General features: G+C 47.2%; 1 protein-coding gene across 2 annotated transcripts in view; it reads left to right on the top strand.

Moving 5' to 3' along the window:
* PHF3 (PHD finger protein 3) overlaps window positions 1-22,958 on the top strand; it is a 716,139-nt gene that overhangs the window by 321,438 nt on the left and 371,743 nt on the right. For both annotated transcript variants that reach the window (XM_078648001.1, XM_078648002.1), the window contains exons 10-11: window positions 2,113-2,241; window positions 15,584-15,719. In XM_078648001.1, the coding sequence (XP_078504127.1) occupies window positions 2,113-2,241; window positions 15,584-15,719 (265 nt within the window). The remainder of the gene's footprint in view (window positions 1-2,112; window positions 2,242-15,583; window positions 15,720-22,958) is intronic.

Consider the following 22,958-nt stretch of genomic DNA (forward strand, 5'->3'; position numbering starts at 1 on the left):
CTCATAGCAATAACCTCAGTAAGGAGAATTGGTGAACTTTAGGCATTAACTATACAAGAGCCTTTCTTTCAACTTCACAAAGATAGGGTGGTTCTTTGAACCAATCCTATATTTCTCCCTAAAGTAGTCTCTGCCTTTCATATCAATCAGTCAGTTGATTTACCTGTGTTCTTTCCTCAATCTGATTCTGTAGCAGAGCGAGTTCTACACACACACTTGATGTTAGACGAGCTATACTATATTACGTAGAAAGATCCAAAGACTTTCGAAAAACAAAGCAGCTATTTGTTTCTTTTTTGCCACCACAGAAGGTAATCCCATATCCAAGTCAGGTATTTTAAGATGGATTGTAAAATGTATCCAAGCATGTTATGCCAAAGCAAAAAGAACTTTGATAATACCCTCTAGAGCACATTCCAATCGCAAAATAGGTGCTACTATGGCCTTCTTAAGGAATATTCCCATAGCCGACATCTGTAAGGCAGTATCATGGTCTACACTGCACACATTCACCAAACACTATTGTGTAGCCGTGTTAGCGAGACAACGGGCAAATGTAGGCCAAGTAGTACTAAAAACACGTTCTCAAACAACTACAGCCACCGCTTTGGGAATTTACTGCTATATAGTCTATGCAAAGCATGTGATCTACAGTTCACATGCCTCGAACGGATAATGTTAATTTCCCAATAAGCATCTGTTGTTGGCATGTAGAGCTGTAGATTCACATGTGCCCACACGCCTTCCTTGTCACCTGTGGTTGTTGTAGTTCTCAGTTTACATTCATACGCATGGACATCTCTTTTCTACACTCACTAACTCCATTCTCACCCTCTGCGGTAAAATCTAACAAGGGGGGTTGATGCCTGTGCGTACTATCACAGAGAGGAGGAATCGCCTTACCTCATGACTGGAAAGACTTCTTCGAAGAAAAACTACTTGCAAACATCCGGACCCAACGCTAGTTGGCAGGAGTATGCAAAGCATGTGAATCTACAGCTCTACATGCCAAGAACAGATGCTTACTGGGTAAATAACATTATCCTTTCATACATTTGGCATACTTTCCAGTCTGCCTTGTGTGCAAAACCAAGGATGGGCAATCCAAAGACTTTATTTAAATAAATGAAGATCACTTTAGATTCAGAAAGGCTTTGAAAATTGCTCTTCCCATTTTAAAACCGTGTTACAATCCGAAAATACTGCTCCTCATTATTATTTTAGGATAGACGTCTGATAGACTTCAATGCATAAACACTACACTCACAGCACAGCATGCACTTTCTAAGTATTCTAAAGTAAGCAGACTGCCATACCAATAGCAAACAGTTTGCCACCTAGTTACCTGCAGGATCTACACAAGCATGGTCTGAACAAGCATGGAGGCTTGCCCCATTCTCTTACCTCTATTTGAAATGTTGCCAAAACTGTAAATCCACCACTGTTTAGTAGCTTCTTTACCACTGTCTTAATATATATCCCTTTGAAGGGGGCCTGATTGCAAAGCATTTTTCTCAGGGGGTGCAGCGTAACAAAGTTTTATAGACCACTGCATTACATTGATAGAAAGCTTTTAGGAAAACTAACCATCTGTTTATACCTTTTGCTAAGCCTGGCTTAGGGTAACCTGTTTCCAAGTCGGGCATTGCTAGATGGATAGGTAAGTGTATCCAAGTCTATAATGCCAAAGCAAAACATATAGATATAGGGTATCTCTCGCTTCGCTGGGAAGAACTTTTGTGTGATCTCTACAGGTAAAACAACCAGTGGGTCTAGATTATAATCATGCTGAAGCCACCTCTGGTTTCCTCATAGGCTGGTTCGAAGGGGCAGTAACCATACTGACCCTGGAATGGGTTACACTTTGGTTGTTCCTCCTAACAAAAGAGCACAGATTCAGTGTTAACAAAAGGCTGCTCAACTTTATTTACTTTTACAAATGTCTCTTTGCATTCAGGATTTTAGGATGTTTTTAACTAATTCGGGTTCTTGATTTCATGGAAGATTCCCACAATGGAGATCTAAGTAAATTTTCCTTACCTTTATGGTCAGTGCAGCGTTTTACACTTTAGACATTCATAAATGTAAATATTGCTGTCTTCTATTTTACAGACCATAGAAATGATTGAAAAAGAGCAGCGAGATGCTGAAAGACGGCCAATCACTAAAATAACTCACAAAGGGGAGATTGAAATAGAAAATGAATCCTCATTGAAAGAGTCAGAAGCCATGGAAATTGAGGTGAGAAAATACTAAAATATTTGTATATCATTCAAGCATGTGATTTTACTGGCGTTATCAGATCCTATCATTTAAGCAAATGCCTCCATATATAGTGGGGTGTTGCGCTGTAAAAGACATTACACCACTGAAGTGCCAGGCAGACCATCTCAATGGATGGTGGGTCCTACAAATCCTAGAAATGGGGTATGCCCTTCCCTTCTAACAGTTTCTCACTCCTGATGTATTTTCCACTCAGTCAGGCTGGCAGGTTCACATTCTCCAGCAAGTAGTCGGGGCCATGTTGTAAAAAGGGTCTGGGCAACTATTTCCAGAGCAGGTTAGGTTGGGATGTTATACCATTTCCTACTTTATACCCTAGAAGGATGGTGGATTGCTGCCCATATCTTGAAGATTTGTAGCTGAAGGCACATTCGCTGTAGCTGGTGTTTGACCATCTAAATATGACAACAACCCTGCTTTTCAACTTGGGATTTCCACGCAGCTATCCAAGGAGTACCTGTAGCCCTCGCAGCACCTTCTGTTAATATGGGTGGTGGTGGAAATGACCTCGCTCAGAGCTTTGCTCCTTCTCGGCACATTTGTTAGGTCTGCTCGCTTCTTGTATCCTCCTTGATAGCCAGTTGGTCCCTTTAGTGCTGCCTTTGCCTGTAGCAGTTCCATAATTAGGGTGATCTGATGGACAACATCAAGGTCACTCTGTTAACTTTGACAGATGGTTGGTGGAGGAGAACTTCAGCTGTAGAAACCCTTCTGCCTTACACCTGCAGTGTCCACAGTGATGAGAGATGCTTCTATTTTGGGAGGGGGGGTGCTTAATTGAAAGAACCGGAGACCAGAGGACTTTAATTTTTAGGGGGAACAGTATTTTTACGTCAACCTGCTTGGACTGCAGGCAGTGCTGAAGCATTTTATGGCCTTTATTGAATGTCAGTCAGCAATATTCCCCTTTGATTTTCTCCTCTTTGGGCAGCAGTGTACGGCCTTTGCTCGCTGTAGCCAAGGGTACATGTGCCAAGAAACTGACAATTGTAATGAGAACAATTGATGGACAGAGTGCAGAACAATGTCATACATTTACCCCAGTACAGAGATCTGGGCCTAAATCGATCATTTTTTGCTCACTATTCCATTCCAGTTTGGACCCAGCCATATGCAAATCAGTCTTGACCCTGCACCCAATGGGAACAGCCCAGCCCGAACTGTCCTTCCCTGGACTGGAAACCAGCATCCTAGCACTGGTTTCGGGCTTTCAGCCCTCATCAGCCAGGGTAGCTTAACTCCAGTGGCATGGAGAGCACGGGACCCACGTCTGGGCGCACCCATCCCACTTGGGGTGACAAATGCAAAAAGAACAATTGATGGACAGAATGCAGAACAATGTCATACATTCACCCCAGTACAAAGATCTGGGCCTAAATCCATGGTTTATTTGCTCACCATGCCATTCCAGTTAAGACCCAGCCATATGCAAATCAGTCTTGACCCTGCACCCAATGGGAACAATCCAGCCCGAACTCCTACGCAAGGTCTTCCCTGGACTGGAAACAAGTATCCTAGGACCGGTTTCGGACTTTCAACCCTCATCAGCCTGGATAGCTTGACTCCAGTGGCATGGAGTGCACGGGACCCACGGGGACAATGCATGCAAACTCAGCTACCAAAATCTGTGTGAAACGTTTTGTATGCAACCAAAGCAAAAAAGGGAGTATTTGTATGTTGTAGGAAGCTGGCTTTGTATATACTAAACCAAAGTGAGGTATAGCATGCACAGAGTCCAGTGGAACCCCAATGGTAGGCAGAGGTAAAAGTAGATCGTACCTTACACTCTATTTGTTGTAGTGTGGGCGAGCAGTAAGGCTTTTACAGAGGGTAGTGTCAAGCATTTGTTGTACACACTCAATCAGCAAATGATATCACACACTCAAAGACTAAACTTGAGGCCAATTGGTTTTGTATACAAATATTCTATTAGTTATTTTATTTTCTAGAACCAAGCAAGCCTGGCACATGTAAGCAATAAATACTTTAAAGTAGTAATGTAGTTTGTAAACAGTTTGAATTGCAATTATATATGCACTTTGATTTTATTACAGTAGAACTACTAGTAATGCAATGCTTTAGATATACTGTACATATACTTTGTATTGGCTTTTTAGTACAATATCAAGTAGATTACTTTACAGATTACTTTTCTTACACAGTGCAGTATACCTGGATACTGCACTGGGACATTTCCTGTAAACAGGTAAGTAAAAGCGTTTTTGGTATTTAATTACAGTTTTAAAGGGTTTCTTAGGTTTTCCAACTCCTCACTTAGAAATATTTCACAGAAAAACAGTCAATGTTATCTCATGGAGGAAAATAGGGGTTCGAGGCATGTGAGCTGTAGATTACATGCTATGCATAGATCGCCATCTAGTGTTGGGTCCGGATGGATGCACTTTGTTTTTCTTCGAAGAAGTGTTCCTAGTAGGTGACTCCTCCTTTAGGTAATAGTGCGCATGGTCCTCAACACCATCTTCAGATTGTTTTTTTCCGCCATCAGGTTCGGATTTTACTCTCTGCACTCCGGTTCGACACCGATCCTTTTGTTTTCCTTGCTGCGTAGTACACTCACCCTCAACGGTATTGTTTCCGATCACGTATTCCATTCTTCGTGTATCGTGTTATTTTGAGAAAAACTCTTTCGATCAGAGAGCTCGTGGTAGGCCGTCTGGCCTAACCACCTCGATTCAACTCGCAGTCCATGGTACAAACTCCCTTTAACTTCTGCCCTCTGTGCCACACAGTATTACCGCGCATTGACTCACACAAAGTGTGCAACCTGTGTTTATCACCTGATCACAGAGAACAGAACTGTGACGCTGTGAGAAGTTGGCCTGATATGCAGTGCTCACTATTCTAGTGATCACTATGTATCAGTCCAAACAACCCTTATTGATGATTGGTTGTAAGTCAACCTTATAGACCAGCTATCCTAGTAGCATGGATACGAGCAGTCTAAGGCTAAGACTCTAGAGGGCGTGTTAAGCCAGCTGTTTTACCATCACATTACCCCTTGAACACCAAGTGAAAGGACACCACACAAGTTGTTATCAAAAATAAAGTATATTTATTTATAACAGGACTACCCTGGCTCTTTATGAGACAGGGAGCTAAGCACACAACAAAACTCTTGAAGAATTACTGAAAGTCGCACAATTTACACAAATGCCCGAGGGGCACGAAAAACCATATACACAAGAAGTGGAATGCGAAGTTACTAGCAGGTAAGTAATACTTTTCTAGACTGTAGAAACGCTAGGCCTACAATGCCGAACCCTTGGATTAGAAGCAGGAGGCCTAGGGACGCCGTGTGCAGAGTGGGAACTCTCACGCGTAATGCGGGAACAAGTCTATGGATACTAAGTTACTGTTCTCGGGCGAACCCGACTAGGTGGGTCGAAAACAAGAGTGGATCCGAACACTTAGGGTGTTGGACTATGCTGGAGCACCGGAGTACTCAGTTTACCTAGCCCAGGGGCTGCAGCTGCATAGGGTTCAAGTTGCGTCGGAAACTCTCGTTGAAGAACCAGGAGCCTGAAGAAAGAAGTTGCTGGCAGGCGGCCAGTGAAGAAGTTCGTGGTGATCCAAGCCTGGATCAGGGAAGAAGACCTGTAAGCAGAGGGGACCAAGTTCTGAATCACTAGCCAGTGATTTAGGTGGGCACCAGGATGGCACCGGACGAAGTCACCTCGACCAGGTGAGTGGGCGCTGCTGGGCTCTGCAGTCTCTCGGACCAGGAGGCGTTGTCGGCGACCAGGATGGAGGTGCGAGCTGTCCCACGAAGGTATCTGCTTCTGACGTCGCTGGACCCAGGATTGGGGCAACAAGTCTTGGCAAATGCAAGCCCACGCGGTGGACTTAAAATGGAGTCTGGAGTGGACCAGGAGGGTCCAGGGTGCTCCTCTTTTGGAGGGGAGCAAGGGCTAGTCTGGAGCAACCAAACCAGCGGTGTTTGTCGTCGTGAAGCGTCGTAAGAGGGCCACTAGCCAACGGGCAAGTGACCGGGACAACGTAGTGAGCAGCAAAGAGCAGAAGGGCCCCACGCAGATCTCGTGGATGCAGGGGGGCTGAACTTCGGTGCTGGAGCTGCTCAGGGTCGGGGCTTCTCTTACCCCAAATAACTCAGTCGAGGGTCACTCGGTGGTCGTGCTGGACAAGCGTCGTGTAGTCTTCAAAGATGGCCGGTCCCTCGAGGTCTCGTCACACCCACGGATCACAGCTGGGCTGATGATGCAGGTTGAGGTCAGAGGTGCCAGGGAGGCCGGTTCTCGTCGTGCTGGGCAGTCTTGATCCGGAGGAGAGACTTACAGCAGACCGCGATGCTTGGTTGGTGCCTGCTGCTGCAGGGTGACTACTCCTTAGTCACAAGGGAGAAATCTTGGGAAGAGTCTTGAGGTCCTTTCGTGGAAAGTTGGTTCAGGATTCAAAGATGATCTAATTTGGAAGGGGGCCAGTTCCTACCTTTATCCTGCAAAAAGGGGCTGGCACGCGACTAAGTCCTGCCCTATGGGTGGGACTAGCAGGGGGGTGGTTACACCCCTCTCCTTTGGCGGGCTTTCCCCAGATCAGGGGCTGGAGTGCCCCTGGAACTGGTTCCAGCCGGCCTATGCACAGTGAGCACCGGGGTGCCACTTGCAGTCACCTTCCTCTAAAGCCCTGCCTACCTAGGATACACAAAATCCTGTCTGGGACGGTGCTGGCACCGCCCCTGGCAGGAAACCCTTTGTCCTTGCCTCCTGTGCTGGGAGGACTCCCAGCAGCAGGAGGGCAGACTTGTGTCTCGGTGGCAGCATCCATCTTGTGGAGCTGAGGCTATGTCTGACTTTAACCGGGGTTACAGGTTACATACATGTCGTGTCCCTCTAGAAGGGTGGAATGCTAACCCCGTCGCCAGAATTGGCGAGGGGTTAGTATTCCAATTCGTATGACACCTTACTCGACATGTTTTGATAAAGCGATACCAGAGTTGGCATATAACCGCGAGGATTATAATGCACTTAAGAGTATATGGTATGCGTTATCAGGGAACAGCTATTAGGACTTGGTTCCGCAAGCTGCAAACGGGCTCAGCTCATGCCAGAGCACCATTTCACCTTATCCCATGCACTCTGCCTTCAGGATTGTTAAGGCCTGCCATAGGAGTGACTGATAGGAATATAGGTGTCCATTGTAGGTTTAGATATAGGAATACTATATCTAAAGCAAAGGGTGATTACACCACCTTGCCCCAGCTGTCAAGCAGCCAGTTGTGTCTGATTTAGTTAGTCAACCCAGGGGTCGCATAATACATGCTGCAGCCCCTTGGAGACTTCTGGGTCACTCAGCCCTGGGTACAGGGACTTGGAGAGGGCCCAGTGCCAATTCAGTACCTGGGTACAATTTGGCATAGAGAGAACAGCTAGGCTGTGGGTCTGATTAGCAGGCCCACAGCCAGGGAAAGTCGTAAACCAGTGAAGCAAAAAGCAAAAATCTGGGTGATCATAGGATTGCAGACCCTACTCTCCTACAGACGCGTGTAAATCTTTCCGCTCCAAAAAGACGCTTCGTGACTGTCGGGCTCGGTGACGCGACATGCAGAGCCAACCCACAGGCTCCATTCCGGACCTCTTCAAAAGAAGCCGGCGAAGCTATCGGGGCCAAAGAGGAACAGGATTCGTTCTCCGGTTCAGAGGACTGCTCCGACCAGGAAGAAGACATCCCGCCTGGACAACGTACTGTAAGTACAGTCCCTTCTTCGCCCGACTCCCAAGTGAACCCCCAAAAAAAAGGCTCTGGACCAACTAGCTTCCTCAGGCCCTGGTCGGCACCTGGACCACGCTTCCGACGACCCACCTACCGGCTCGGCACCAAAGCCTGCCAAGAAACCTTCCGGCTCCGAAAAGCCGCATTTCAAGTCGGGCACTGAGCCTCTGGATCGAAGCCCAAGTCCGGCTCTAAACCTCATCACTCTGCCCCAAAAAATATTTCGGATCCGAAGACACCAACCCCAAAGCCGTCGGCATCGAAAACTTCGGCTGAAGTACCGACTGATGCACCAAAATCACCTGAAAAGCACAGTTTCGGTGATCCGCTCGGAAAACCGGACCCGAAACAGAAAGTTTTGTACATATATCCTAAAACTGGACATATTACCACTAAAGTGACTCTAAAGAGGAAAACTGATACTATAGAGGAATATCATATTCCTTTATAGAAAATAACTATAGGAACTAACCCTTTCCCTCCTTCTCTTCCATCACTACCTTCTCCTCAGTCTCTACCTGTGCCAATTTCACCTGAGCACTCTCCAGCACCACATACACCTGACAATCCGTGATGTGGATGGGGTTGATGATAATGATTATGATGATGGTCAGCCAGGGCATACAGACGAGTGGGTCGACTACAACACGGACTCGCCCGGAGAATCCTGACCTATATCTTACCAGGCCCTCTCCACCAGACTACAGTGTAGGCTATATTGAATTGCTAGGCAGGGCTGCCAATTACCATGAGTTGCAGCTCCAAAAAGAATCCATTGAAGAGGATTTCCTTTTTGAAACATTAAACAGCACACAAAAGTCAACACATATGTTACCCATGCTGAAAGGAAGAAGCAGACATGTGGACCACACATTTAAGGATCCTGTTGGGGCACGCTTCATTACCTATAGGGTGGATATAAAATATAAGCCTGCACCATCTGATCCAGTGGACATAAAAGGACAATTACCGTTAGACTAGTTGGTAGTTTCCAATGCACGCAAAAAAGGGCAAACTCCCAAACTACTGGAGACACTCCACCCCCAGATAAGGAGTCAAAGCTTCTCGATTCTTCAGGAAAAAGGGTAGCCTCCCAGGCAGCTAACTTCTGACGCATATCTTCTACACAAGCATTGTTTGCCACATACAACTGTGCGCATTGGGATGAAATGGAGCAACTCATCCAATTTCTACCCCAAGAACATAAATCTAAAGCGCAAGACCTGGTATGTGTGGGACAATTAATTTCAAACAATCAAATTAGGTGCTCCCTAGATGCTGCTGACGACATCTACCAGAGCAGTAAACACTAGTGTCCTTTTGAGAAGCCACGCCTGGCTACGTATATTGGGGTTCAAACCTGAGGTTCAGACCTCCATATTGAACACACCTTTTGATAAGGAACACCTTTTTGAGCCGGTGGTAGATTCTTCACTTGAAAAGATGAAGAAAGATAGTGAAGTGGCTATGGTATACTGAAGGGCTATGGGAGCCCTTCAGTATACACAAGGCCGCGGTTCCTTTTGGCGCTCTTTCTATCAGGCAGGGTCCAAAAATACTACCTCGAAAACTGCATCCACCTATAAAAGCAATAACCAACCCTCAGGCTCTAAAAACGACTTCAGAGGGGGTTACAGTGGGAACAATGGCAAAGGCAGAGGTACAGGTTCTAGCACACGTACCTCCCCCTCCAGTACAAAGCAGTGAAAGAAGGAAGATGGCCGCCAGAGGAGGTGCACCAAGATGACCTCCTGAGGGACGGAATTGCCTTCGGCGAAAATCCCGGGTTTCCCCATGTCCAATATCAGCGATTTCTTGCTGTGGAAGGAGAGTCGAATCAGACGAGCAATTGACTTTGTGCGACCATGGTCGCCTCTTCAGATCAGACAAGCCCACCCGAGGCAGCTCTGAGGTGCGGCGGTCGAGGAGTGTGTTGGAGGGTAGGGTGACCAACCGTCCGTAAATTTCACGGACGGTCCGTAATTTCGGCCGTCTGTCCGTTGTCCGTGAAGGATTGTTTAACGGACGCCATTTGTCCGTAATTTTCACCGGGCACCGGTCGCACCTCCCTAACGCAGGCACAGCTTGCACCCACCTCCCTTCTTGACTTGACATGACGCATTCAGGGCTGATGGCATCTGAATAGATGCCCCTGCTCTTGAAGCTGCAGCCCCCACCCCTCACACCTCCAGCCCTTGATGAGCTGTTAAGAGGTGCTTGAAGGTGACTGTGAGGGAGGGGCTGCAGCTTCAGGAGCAGGGGCATCTATTCAGATGCAAACAGCCCTGAATGCCTCATGTCTCTGCTATTTGTGTGAGACATTCCCTTTCTGCCCAGGGCCCCAAACATCCTACAACCAGAGGAAGGAGGAGGAAGTTTCCACACATCCTCTGGGTGTCACAACATAACAAAGTTTGGAGCAAAGTTAAATAGGACAGATTAAAAAAAAAATAATAATCATTTTTTTACAGCTCGGACTAGAAGCTGCAAACATAAAAAGTGTCCAGCATTCATTGGCTATCGTGGGTGGGATTGGGCGGCAAAGAGATTAATACTGCTTGTTCATTGCACGACCCCCAGCTAATAAGTCACACCAGCAAGACAGAGAAGCGCAATGCACTGTCACGCACGCCAGCAAAACACTCCCCTGACACTCCCACAGCCATCTAATCGGACTCAAATATGATGCTCAGGTGTGCTACCTCTCACCCTTCCATGCAAACGATGCTACAGGTGACAAGATAAGAGTATCACTTTGGTCATTAGGCACAACACCAAAACACTTCCAACACAAACATACAGCAATTCAACATCCTTCCAACCAAGCACACCCAAAGTAGTAGACTGCATTACACCAATTACACCGAGGCAGCACGTGGTTCTCTTCACAGCACAGAGCTTGATTACTGTCTTTAGTCATTGTAAAATGTGTCATATTTATTCTTACTTTTTCTTGTACACTCTGTTCAGGCTATTTTTGTTTGTTCTATTCCTGCAACAGTTCTCTCATGTAACGTAACTGGTTCTATTGTACAGTGCTCTGACACCTTCGGGTAAAGTCCGCGCTTTATAAAAATGCATTAAATAAAAATAAATAAAATAAATTAATAAACTGTCACTAAATTGTAAACAAACCTCGATTCTTCAAACATGAAGTCTTTAATGTTATAAAATAAAGAAATGGCACAATCGCACCCACACTGATTAACAAAGTATGGAGGACAATCAGTTAAATCAGTTCTCTTGGAGTATCTCCTGTAAGTACTGTACATCACAGTGGGGGATGGCAAAACTAACATTTTGGAAAGAGAGACTGACCTCGTTGTCTTGTCCAGGAGGGGGCGAGGAGCCCTACCCCACCCTGGAAGAGACCAAGATGATACTAGAATACTGCATGCCCAGCCCTGTGCCCACCCTGGTGGATCCTGTTCCCCCTCCTGCACTCCCTCCCCCAGTGATGGCTCCTGTTCCTCCCCCTCTCCCCGCCCCCCACCTGTGGTGGATACTGTCTCTGCCCTGGGTGGCTTCTGTCCCAGTCCAGGAATAGCTCCTGCAGCTCAAAAAGGCTCAGCTCAAAATTAATGTGAAAAGGTGGGCGAGTGAGTAAGTGAAGGGATGGGTGGATTAATTAGTGAAAGGGTGAGTGGATGAATGAAAGATTGAATAGATGTATAATAAAAGAGGATGGATGCATTGATGAGTGAGTGGTGGAAGGATGGAAGGGAGAAAAGGTAAATAGCTGGATGTATGGGTGGAAGGGTAGCTGGATGGGTAAAAGGGTGGATGGATGAGTGAAAGGATAGATGAGTGAAAAGGTGGATGAGTGAGTGAGTGGGTGGATGGATGAGGAAATGATGGATTGATTGATTAATTGATAAGTGCAAGGGTGAATGGATGGACAGATGAGTGAAAGAGTGGATGTAAGGATGGATGAGTGAGTGAGTGAAAGGGAGGGTAGATGGACTAAATGATGAATAGATGAGTGAAGGAGTGAAAGGATAAATGGATGAGAGAAAGGATGGATGAGTGATGGGGTCAATGGATGGATTCATGAGTGGATGAGTAGATGGATGGATGGAAGGAAAGATTGCTAAGTGAAAGGGACGATAGAGACAGAAAGGGAGGATGATGGATGACTGAAAGGGTGGATGGGTGGAAGGATGAGTGACTGGGTGGATGGATGAGTAAGAGATAGGATGGCTGGATGGGTGAAAGGGTAAATGGCTGGATGGATGAGTGAATGGATGGATGGGTAGAAGAGTGGATGGATGAGTGTACAGATGGCTAGGGTGAAAGGGTGGATGGATGGATAAAGGATGAATGAAGGGATGGATGAGTGAAAGGATAGGTGGAAGGATACATGATGGATAGGTTTGCAAATGGTTGAATATGTTTAGATATGGCTGGGCTTACTTATATACTATTGCACGACCTCTGATGTGTCTGTAAAACTTATCCAATTGTCCTGAAGTTTTGTCCTGAATTTTGACCTCCTGTCCTGAATTTGTGTCCTGAATTTTGATCCTTTGTCCTGAATTTTTACATTCACTGTCCTGAATTTGCACCAATGACAGTTGGTCACCCTATTGGAGGGGCGTGCCGCTGAGAGAGGGCTGTCCCGGTTTAGCAGGGACTACGCAAAGGACGAGAAATCTACATTGCGCAACCTCATAGGATATCACGATGTTGCCACCAGCGCCATCAAGTCTGCCCTAGGCAGTTTTGAGGCACGATAATTGGGGTGAGGAGTAGGAAGGGTCGCGCTGCTGGGTCAGGGCAACCCCGGTTTGCCTCAGTTTCCTGCTGACCCCTGAGGCAGGACTGAGGTGTGGGGATAGAGAGGAGCGAGGACCACGCACCGCAGCACCAGGCACGGGAAGTTGAAGAGCGCTCCTGGTGCCTCTCGCAGTGTGGGGCTCGCCTGCGCCCCCTCGCCATCATCTGATGAACAGGGAACGAGACGAGAACAGGGTAGAAAAAGTAGGCTTAAGTGGATCGAGAGCACCAGATGCATATCACTGGATCCACCCTCGCGCACCTCTCACCCCCAGACCCGGGAAGTCTAAAAAGAGCTCATGGTGCCGCGCTGGGCTCTACCGTTATCCTGCTCCATCTGACAGTTCCAGCTGGTCGTAAATGTGCAGGGAACTGACACAGCACTGAAAATACGTAATTAATGACAAAGTGGGGACAAGAGGACCTCCATGTAAAATATGAAGGTGAAACTGCCCTCCCCCTGCTGGGAATATGCTCTCATGATACAGCTTCCAACTTCTTTTCTTCCTCAGCCATTTTGGGAAGACCACTCCCCTCCCCACGCCCCCCCACCCCGCAGCCATCTTGTCATCCTCTTGTCCACCACTGTCTCCGTTATCTTCTGCACCCTACCCAGGAGATGCTGACCTCTTTAGTAAGCCTAAAGCTCCATCTGGTGGCCAAAAGAAGAAATGCAGGATACCTTGCTTTCTGCTAGCGTATACTACAGGTCCTCCGATCCACACTGCCTGTTTGTGTGGTCAAGCTTAGAGCTCCTTCACAGGAACTAAAATTAACATACAAAGGCTTCCTGGATATGCTGGCGTTGTTAGACAGGACCGTGGAATGCTACTGCCTTTTAACCAACTGCGCTTCTAGTAAAGAGACTAAATCAGTAATTGGCATTCCCTCATTATTTATACCAACCATACACCGTAACAAGACGCAAATGCACAACTAACTTCTCCTCCCACCGATTCATTTAGAGCCGAACCCTCAGTCATTAACTATGCCCCCGCCAAACTCCACCCGGAACTCTAAACTCATGTGGTACGGACCCAACTCATGGTCCATAAATAACCCAGATAATCTGACCAGCAATTCTAAAAACAACCTAAAACACAGAACCTTTAAACAGCACCCAGAAACACTTATTGTAGACAACTACCATACCATGACTAATGGCAGATGAAAACTAACTTCATTTCTACACAAATCGCCCAACGAAGTGGAAAAACACCTTCCCTCTTTACTCTAAAGTCACCAAGTCAGTAAACATTCCCTATGGCGAAAAAAACTCCACTACTGTCTCCCCTACCTTTAAAGGGGAACTCACAATCTCTATCTTCATCTTCAGAACAGGAAACATTCTGATTCAGGCCACGGACCAGCACCTCTCCACTTTTGATCGACACTTCCCAACATTACTCTACTCTCCAACTCTTCAGGACCACCAAACCCAATCTCCCCTATTCCTTCCACCCTGACAGCAAACCCTGAACCAACCCAATCTCCCACCCCAGACGACCCACATCACAACTCATGGACATTCAACATCACTAATTATAACCTCACTACCCCTATCATCACACTCCGCCGTCAAACACCCATTACAATGGCTCCAACCGATACCACCAGGTCCAGCAAACGCACAGTTATGAAACACCACAAGGCGGATCCTGAGCCTATCAGCTCTGACTCAATCGACAATCTTTCCGTTACTGAACTCACTAAAGATAGCCCCCCCTCGGCTTTAGGAGTCCCGACTCTTCCCTCGCAAACTATCCCCAACTCCACTACTGCCACTACTCCACCTACCCAAATCATCTCCATATCCAATGCCACCGATAAGCCCTTGGACACTGACCCCCCTCAAACCACTGCACACGCACCCTCCCCCGACACACCGCCACATACCCAAACAGCCCACACCTCCAATCCTACTGCCAATCCCCTGGGCACGGACTTCCTCCTAAACATTGCTCAGTCCTCGCCCTTGGACCCAAGACTCACGACACCTCCACCTAACCCAGTAGTTCCCAAACTTTTTCAACCCGCGGCTCCCTTGAGATATTGCCCGTTGACTGCAGCTCCCCGTTATGTTGCATTTTTCTAAGTTGTATGTTACACACACACATGTCCTTTGGACATGTGTGTGCGCAACATCAGTCTACATTTTCATTTCAGGGGTGCTACAGGGTGTCCTTTGGACACCCCTGGCACCCTGAAATCGCATCCTTATTTGCGATTAGCAAATTGCTAATCGCAAATAAGGAATGACTCCCCATTCATTCCTATGGGCTTTCGCAAATAAGGAATGACTCCCCATTCATTCCTATGGGCTTTCGCAAATAAGGAATGACTCTCCATTCATTCCTATGGGCTTTTAAGCCCATAGGAATGAATGGGGAGTCATTCCTTATTTGCGATTAGCAATTTGCTAATCGCAAATAAGGAAGCTGTAGGAATCGCAATTTTTTTTGCGATTTCTTCATGAATCCCGTTTTGCGAGTCTTTAATAGCGATTCCTTAATAATCGCTATTAAGGACTCGCAAAACAGGACATTGATGAATCTGGCCGAAAGTGTCTGTGCTCCAAGCACATCACCAAAGGGTTCACAGAGGTGATTTAAACCTTCATATGATAAATATTTTTAAAAAGCAAGTAATAAAGCAATGTCAGTTCTCTTTTCTACTGCTTTATTCTTACAGAAATGCTTGGTTGATTTGTGCCTTAAATAATATCATATGATAATCGTGTATTGAAATTACTTATCATATTATTAACTCTTTATAGGAACCCACTGTTGCTAAACCAATGGAAAAGGTAGAGGAATTGCCTCAAGAAAAATCAGCAGAACCAGAGTCTACATCTGACACAACTAATCAACATAAAGGTCATCTCTTCGATCTTAACTGCAAAATCTGTACAGGTAAACAGCACATTTAGTGTCCATCATATTTATTAGCCCATTAATGTATTGCCACAAGCTGAAACATAACAGTAGGTAAATCATGTTCTATGTAATCTCTTTACTGGCTGCTCAAGGACACCTCAAAATCATCTAGGAGTGAGATTCCACAGGCTTTAAATGTAGTATCTTATTTAAGTATTTGAGCACACACCATGTTTATTAACTCAGAGTGCTGAGGCTGGGCATATATTGAGTTTGCGGTTTTCCGTCTGTAATAATGGTATGTATTGTGAGAGGGCTAACTCTATATGTGTCAAATTACCAGTGGCCTGTCTGTCTGGAAGGGCCTGGACTCATGACCTAATGCTTTTAAGGTTATTCAAGTCTTTCTTTCATGTAGTCATGGGTACAAACAAGGATAGGAGTGACTGTACATTTTCATACAGTTGTCCACGTTGGATTATCATTTGTTAGAAGATCCAAGGAAGTTGACAGGTAGTTCTGTTTCTCTCTAGGTTGGTAGATCCCTTGAATGTCGTGCTTCAGAACAATAACAGCTTAATTTTGTGGCATATCTCTATCTCCTGCAAGTGGTACTCTAGGCAACTTCCATATGGCATTGGTTCTTGGACCACCACTGAAATTGCAGGTTCTTAAAGTACTATTGCCTTCATCCTTTGAAATCTCCACTTATCACCCATTCGTTCTCCTGTACTTTCACAGGGAACGCTACTAACTGACTCAGCATTAGACGGTTTGTCATTGAAACCTCTGAAGATAATGGCTCAAATATTAGGTTCACCACAATTTTGAAATAGCTAGCTTTCTGTTGTCCAGCAGTTCTATCCAAGCACATTGCTTACAAGTTTATGAATGATATTGGACTGGGATGTACCTTCTTTTTTGAGCATGGTCTGGAGTTCACCATCTTTGGTCCCTGATGTGTGCATTTTGGTGGAACGGAATGGTTGAGTATTTGAGCTCTTACCTAATATAAAGAAATTTGTATGGGTTAAGGCATTGAGAGGAGGAGAATGCTAAAAGCAAGGACTGAAATGGAATCGAGTAGTGCCTATAACCCATGTTTGGCTCCTATCTATAACCCAATCTAGTTGTTGCTTTACATGATAGTTTTTGCCTAATGAAACCTATCCGTGTTCTGATATAAAGCAGCAACTTCTATTTATAAGTTATGATTGTGATGCCTTTTCTTGTGGTCCTGGAGTAACCAGACGTTATTGCGCAATGTTTTATACAGGCTGTCCCAGGGTAACAATTCTGGTCCACTCCAAATTAGGTAGCCAAGATATTCCCTTTAGCATACAAACGTGATGAATGGAGTGCTTGAAATAATCTCAGCCATTTGTAATTACTTGGGCTGCATCCCAGTCGATTGTTTTGCACATCGTGCCACCTCAGTTTGTGACCCAGCCATATGCACATCATTCTTTATCCTGCTCCTCTTGTGAACAGTCCAGACAACATTTTCAAGCCAAATCCTCCCTCAACCAGAACACAAGCAACTCAGGACCAGTTTTTCACTAGTTATGGGTTCATCAGCTAGGTATAGCTTGGTTTGAGTGTCACTGAGAGCACGGGCCCCACCTCTGGACATACCCATGCCACTTAGAGTGGTACATGAAACGCACAAAACGTAATGGGAGGTTGCTTGCAATAAGTAACCACTGTCAGTCGCTCTGGGTAGCAGTCCAACCCATCGTTCTTTTGCTCGCCATGCCACCTTAGTTTTGACACAGCCATACGCAAATCAGTTGTGACCCTGCTCCTTATGGGAACACTCCAGACCGAACTGCCAAGCCAGGTCCTCCCGGAACCTTCGCACAAATAACTGAGGACTGGTTTTGTCCTAGTTATGGACTCATCTGCCAGGTACAGCTTGGTTACAGTGAGACAGTGGGCCTCCTCCTCATTACAACACTTAGCCTTTACTACATATTTTGTTTTTACTACACATATGCTTTTACTCCGCATGCCTTTACAAAGAATTTCATTGTAAAGGTATGTATGTTAAAGGTATGCGTGGAAATAGCCGTGTTGGTAGGCATTCCACATCGTTAGAGGAAACAGAGAATCTTCTGCTTTGTCACAACAACATGCACCGCCCCTCAGATGAGCTGCATGCAGAAGGAGAGTGGTAAGGAGGATTGGGCCTGGGGCGGGGGGCTACTATTTTAAGGGTTTGGGTTAAAGAAATGCTGGGGGACCGGGTCGTAGAGGAGTGTTGTAGTGTTTGGGGTAGGGGGAGAGCTGGGAGCCGGGGGGAATAGTGCAGGGGTAGTTCCTTACGGTTTAGAATAGGAGATGGGCTGTGGGCTGGTCGTACAAGGGTAGGGTTTAGGGCAGAGGAAGGGTAAGGGTATATTTTTAGAAGGTTGGGGGCCGGTAGGTGGTGAGGGATTTTACAGATCACTCTGGCCGCAGCGTTTTGTACAGACGCCTTATCTGATAGGCAGGCGCCCCAAGGTAAAAAATGTTGGTGTAATCCAGATGGGATGTAATTAAAGCATGGATTACCCTCCTACGGGACTCCAGGGGAAGGAAATGAAGGAATTTATGCAACATGCGGAGCATCCCAAAACAAGAGGACACCTGTCTAATTTGAGTTTTGCAGGACCGTTCATTGTCAAATCGGAAGATGAGGTTCCTCGCCGAGTCAACAGGCGTGGGCAGTGGATTCATCTCAGTCGGCCACCACAGCGTCGGGCGGTATTTTTTGATTGACGAAGAGTACCTCTGTTTTGTCCGAATTAAGTTTAAGAGTGTTCAGTGACTGGTCTTACAAAAAAGTTTATCTCTATCTTATAAGGATTTCATCTTTTTTAATATTAACTGCAGATCTCTTTCTAAACACAAGGCTTTTTTGACCTTGTGATTAACAAGCAACCAGATGCTGTCTTTCTTACAGAGACCTGGCTCCAGGAATGCTCTGGTCCTGATGTAGCTTCAGCACTTCCTTTAAATTACTCTATTAGGAAAGATAGGGAAGGACTGTTGGGGGGAGGCATTGCTATTATTTACCCAAAAATATTTGATTGTAAGTTTGATGATATACCCTCTACTGTCTGTGAGGCTTCTTTTTTTAAAACCACACTTACTCCCCAGGTCACCTTTTCAAGTATACTGGCTTACCGCCCTCCTGGTCCTCCCAGACCATGGTTTGACTCTTTCCCCGCTTTGATAACTCCTTACCTTTTGAATGCCGCTAACATCACCATTCTGGGTGATTTAAATCTCCATCTTGATGACCCAACATGTGCAAAAAGTGCTGCACTCATCGCGATTTTGAGGCAATTAATATTTTACATTGTGACTTGGGCCCCACCCAATTGGCTGGCCACTTATTAGACCCTATCTTTTCTAACTTGCCTGATATTTACTGTCTCCCCGCTCTCCCGCTATTCTGGTCTGACCACATTGCTGCTGTCTTTAAGGTTGTCTCTGGCCCCCCGGTAGCCCAGATGGGTATTAAGTTCAAAACTAGAAATTGGGGAAAACCTGATATTAGAGCCTTAAATAACCTCTTAATCAACAGTTCACCAGCAATTAAACGCATGAGAATTGCGGACCTTGGGGTGATCCAAAACTGGCTACTACGCTCTATGGATTCCTCTCTTCCTCTCTCTAACAAACAGTTTAATAATCACCGTTCCCCTGCCCCCTGGGTCACAGAGAGGCTTGAAAATGAGAAAACAAAATGTAAAATCTTAGAAAGATTATGGAGGAAGAACTATATGCCTGATGCTAAATTGACCTATAAAAAGGCGATAAGGGAGTATCACTCCCTTTGCTAATCAGCTTGTGCCAAATATGTCTCAACCAGAATTTCTCAGGGCCAATATTGCTCTAAAACCTTGTTTAAGGTGGTCAAGGAACTATCCGGAGCCGAAAGTCAGTCCACCCCACTCATTCTAAATGAAACACAGTGTGAAGATCTCTTCTGTGAATAAAGTAAAAAATATATATTCTACAATGACAGATGATAACCTGACTAATACTGCACAGCCAGCCCATGCTTTTTCTAATTTAGTCACTAACACAAGACAAGAGTATGGCAATAATACTAAATCCATCAATACAATTAAATCTTGGTCTCCACTTGATTCTAGTTCTTTTAATTTGATTCTGGCCAACTTAAAATCTGGCTTCCTATTTGACCTGCTCCCTATCTCCGTACTGAGTCAACTTGAATCTCCTTTACTCCTGCTATTTATGGACCTTCTCAATGCCTCGTTACGGGAGGTGTTAGAAGGTGTTTCTGACACTATGGGCCAGCCGGATTTTTCGCTTTTTGTGCACCTAATTGTTGAGCTTTCACTCTGGGGGAGCCTCATAAGTTGGGACTCACCCACAGTGAATTCAGGATGAAAGAGACTTCATGGGGATTTTACTGGTGTCCCCCTGGCTTGACCAGGCCACTGCGCAGCAGCTGGAGTAAGAGACACCAGGCTGGTTACATGCAAACACATGTATACAATCGTGTGCACACGTGTAGAGGCTGCGCAGGGGAGATTCCTAGCGTGCGCAGCCGAAGAGCAGGTGTAGATAGACTGGTGTGGCACGACTTATGCAGAATGGGGTGGTGACATGGACTAGGCTATATACACTGGGAAGAAACATGCCAGGGAAAGTCAGTGTGTTCTACTGTTTTTCAATTCATTATTCCCCTATGGGGATGTGGAGCTCATGGGTTAGATTAACTTTCCTAAGACCTACAGATTGCAGACATGCACTAAAGTCCACTGTAACGGTTGTGAGAAGATGTATTCTGCAGAGTCCAAAGTCCTATTTGTACTACTTTTGGGTCATCCAGGAATGTCATATTTCTCTGAGTCAGCTATAACCAGGGCCTGGCTGAGGACTGACCTCAGCAGGCTGGATTGATAACCTTTCTCCCACGAGCTAAGGCCTCCTCTCCAAGGAAGAGAAGATGGGTGGAGCTAAAGGCTCATCCATCAGCAGCGATCACTGGGTGCCAGGCACCAAGCTGCACCAGGGTGAAGGCAGCCCTGGTGGGGGGAAGGGGTTCTCAGAGACCATGTGGCAAGAGACCCTGGACAATGCCATTTTGAAAAAACCCAGAGGCCGGGACAGAGGGACAGAGAAGTGATGTGTCGCTGTGTGATAGGGCAAACAGAGACTTCCTGCCAGCCCCCTCCCCACCTTCTTAAAAAGAACTTCCACAGGAAGATAAGCTCTCTCTGGGGTGTGGTCTGCTGAGGCAGAAGGTGCTGGGGCCCGGCGCAATGGGCAGTTGGAAGGAGGAACCACCTGACTGCCCCCAGGATCCTGAACAACGCCAGAAGAAGAGTCCAGGACTAGTGCGCAGAAGCAGGGGCCTCTACGCAGGGAGAAGAGAGGCCCAGGAGAAGAGCAGGCGAGATGCTGGCGCAGGGAGCCAGTGAAGACTGCTCCCTGCTGAATCCCCCCTCCCAGAGATCCAGAATGTGAAGGAGAGTGCTCCTATTGGCTGGGGAGCACTACCAGGAGCAAGAAGAGGCCAAAAGCAGGAACAGTGGACCCCTGGGGGCTGAGATATGCCCCCAGAAGGTGAGCGATCTTTGATCTGTGACCGACGACGAAGCTTTGGGGCTCCGCTGCCGGTTCAGAGAATGCATCCGGGTGGGTCTGATCCCGGGGGCTGCCCCCACAAGAAGAAAAGTCAGGGAGCGCTATTGCGCCCCTGTGAAAAAATGCCCTCTTCGGGGTGCCAGGAGCCCACCCTGGCCCCCGCCTAAACTGGAGGCAGAGAAGCACCGTTTCGCCCTCCTGGGAAAGGGAGGAGGGGCCTGGGATCTCAACTCCGGGCCCCGTGTGAGAAGAGGAGGAGGGGGAGCGCCGTCATGCCCCCACTGTGAAACGGTGTGCAAGGGGCCCAGGACCCCATCTCCGGGCCTCGAAGAAGACGAGGATCTGGGGCGGGGAGTGCCGTCGTGACCCCCCCCCCCCTCACCCCGTAGAGAGGTCTCGAGGGGCGCATCCCCGGGCCCCGAAGCGAAGTCGGGGAGCGCCATTGCGCTCTCTGTGAAAATGACCCCAAGCGGGGTGCCAGGAGCCCACCCTGGCCCCCGCCGATGCTGGATGGGGATGAGTGCCGTTGCATTCCCCCCCCCCCCACTCCCCCCTTCCCCCCCAGCACTCACCCCCTGCCTGCCAGCACTCGGGGCCCGGGATCCCATCCACGGGCCCTGAGTGCTGGCAGGCGGGTGGGGAGTGCCGTTGTACTCCCCTGGAAAGCCGGCAAAGGTCGGGCAGACCAGAAGAGGAGTGCCGGCTCCCGCTGCAGCACGCAAGGGTGCTGGCCAAGCAGGGAGCCAGTGGGTGCAGCCGGGGGTGGGCTCCCTGAGCTGCCTTCTACCGTGCAGGCATGTGGGGGGACCCTGAAAGAACAAGGAAGTGCAGCCAGGGGCCCGGGTGGGACTTGGCCCCCGAAATTGAGCATAGGTGGCTGGGGTGGGCTGCCCGAGCCGTTTCACTCAACTGGGGGTCTGGGTGGTACTGGACCTTCCAACGAGTGACACCACGTCCGGAGGCCCACATTGCGGTTCTCCCCTACACAGCGGGAGAGGCGCTGTTATACTTTGCACGGAAAGGAGCCCGAACCATCCCATAATGCCTTCCAAGGCATGGGGAAATCCATCGTTTTTGGTGCCTGGTGGCCCCCAGAGGAGGGGGTCACCCTTATTTGTGAAAGAGGTGCAGGGGGAGCTGCAGGAGCAATGCAGCCTCCCCCAGCACAAAGAAGAAAAGTCCCACCCTAAGTGTCCAAGGGCTCAGCCAGCATTTTAACACCTTCTGGGCTGGAACTTTGTTCTACAGCTGAGGGTGTATGGAGAAATGCATCAAGGAGTGAAGGGCTGAGTTGGGGATGTCTGGAGAAAGGCATCTCCTGGAGGTGAAGAGGTGCAATTACACTCGTAGTACATTTATTGATGATATTTCTTTTAGAGGGACTGAAGGTCACATGTGTTATGTGAAGTACCTGGGTAAGGTGATGTCATAAGCGAAGTGGGGTTATGTTGCCACAACATTCCTGCTAGGGTGTCTGGCTGTATATGCGTAGACCTGTGATTTCATCTGTGATGCCTTCAGGGGTTGTAATTGCAATGCATTCTAATGATCCACTAATGTGACGAGTACTGTCATTCTAAAGTGATGCTTAAACATGTATTCTTGCTGCTGCTCTTCGGAAATGCTCAGTCAAGGTGTGTGTCACCAAGGCAGGGTTACCTGTTTTAA

This window comes from Lissotriton helveticus, chromosome 6 (assembly GCF_964261635.1).
Source record: "Lissotriton helveticus chromosome 6, aLisHel1.1, whole genome shotgun sequence".
NCBI lineage: Eukaryota > Metazoa > Chordata > Amphibia > Caudata > Salamandridae > Lissotriton > Lissotriton helveticus.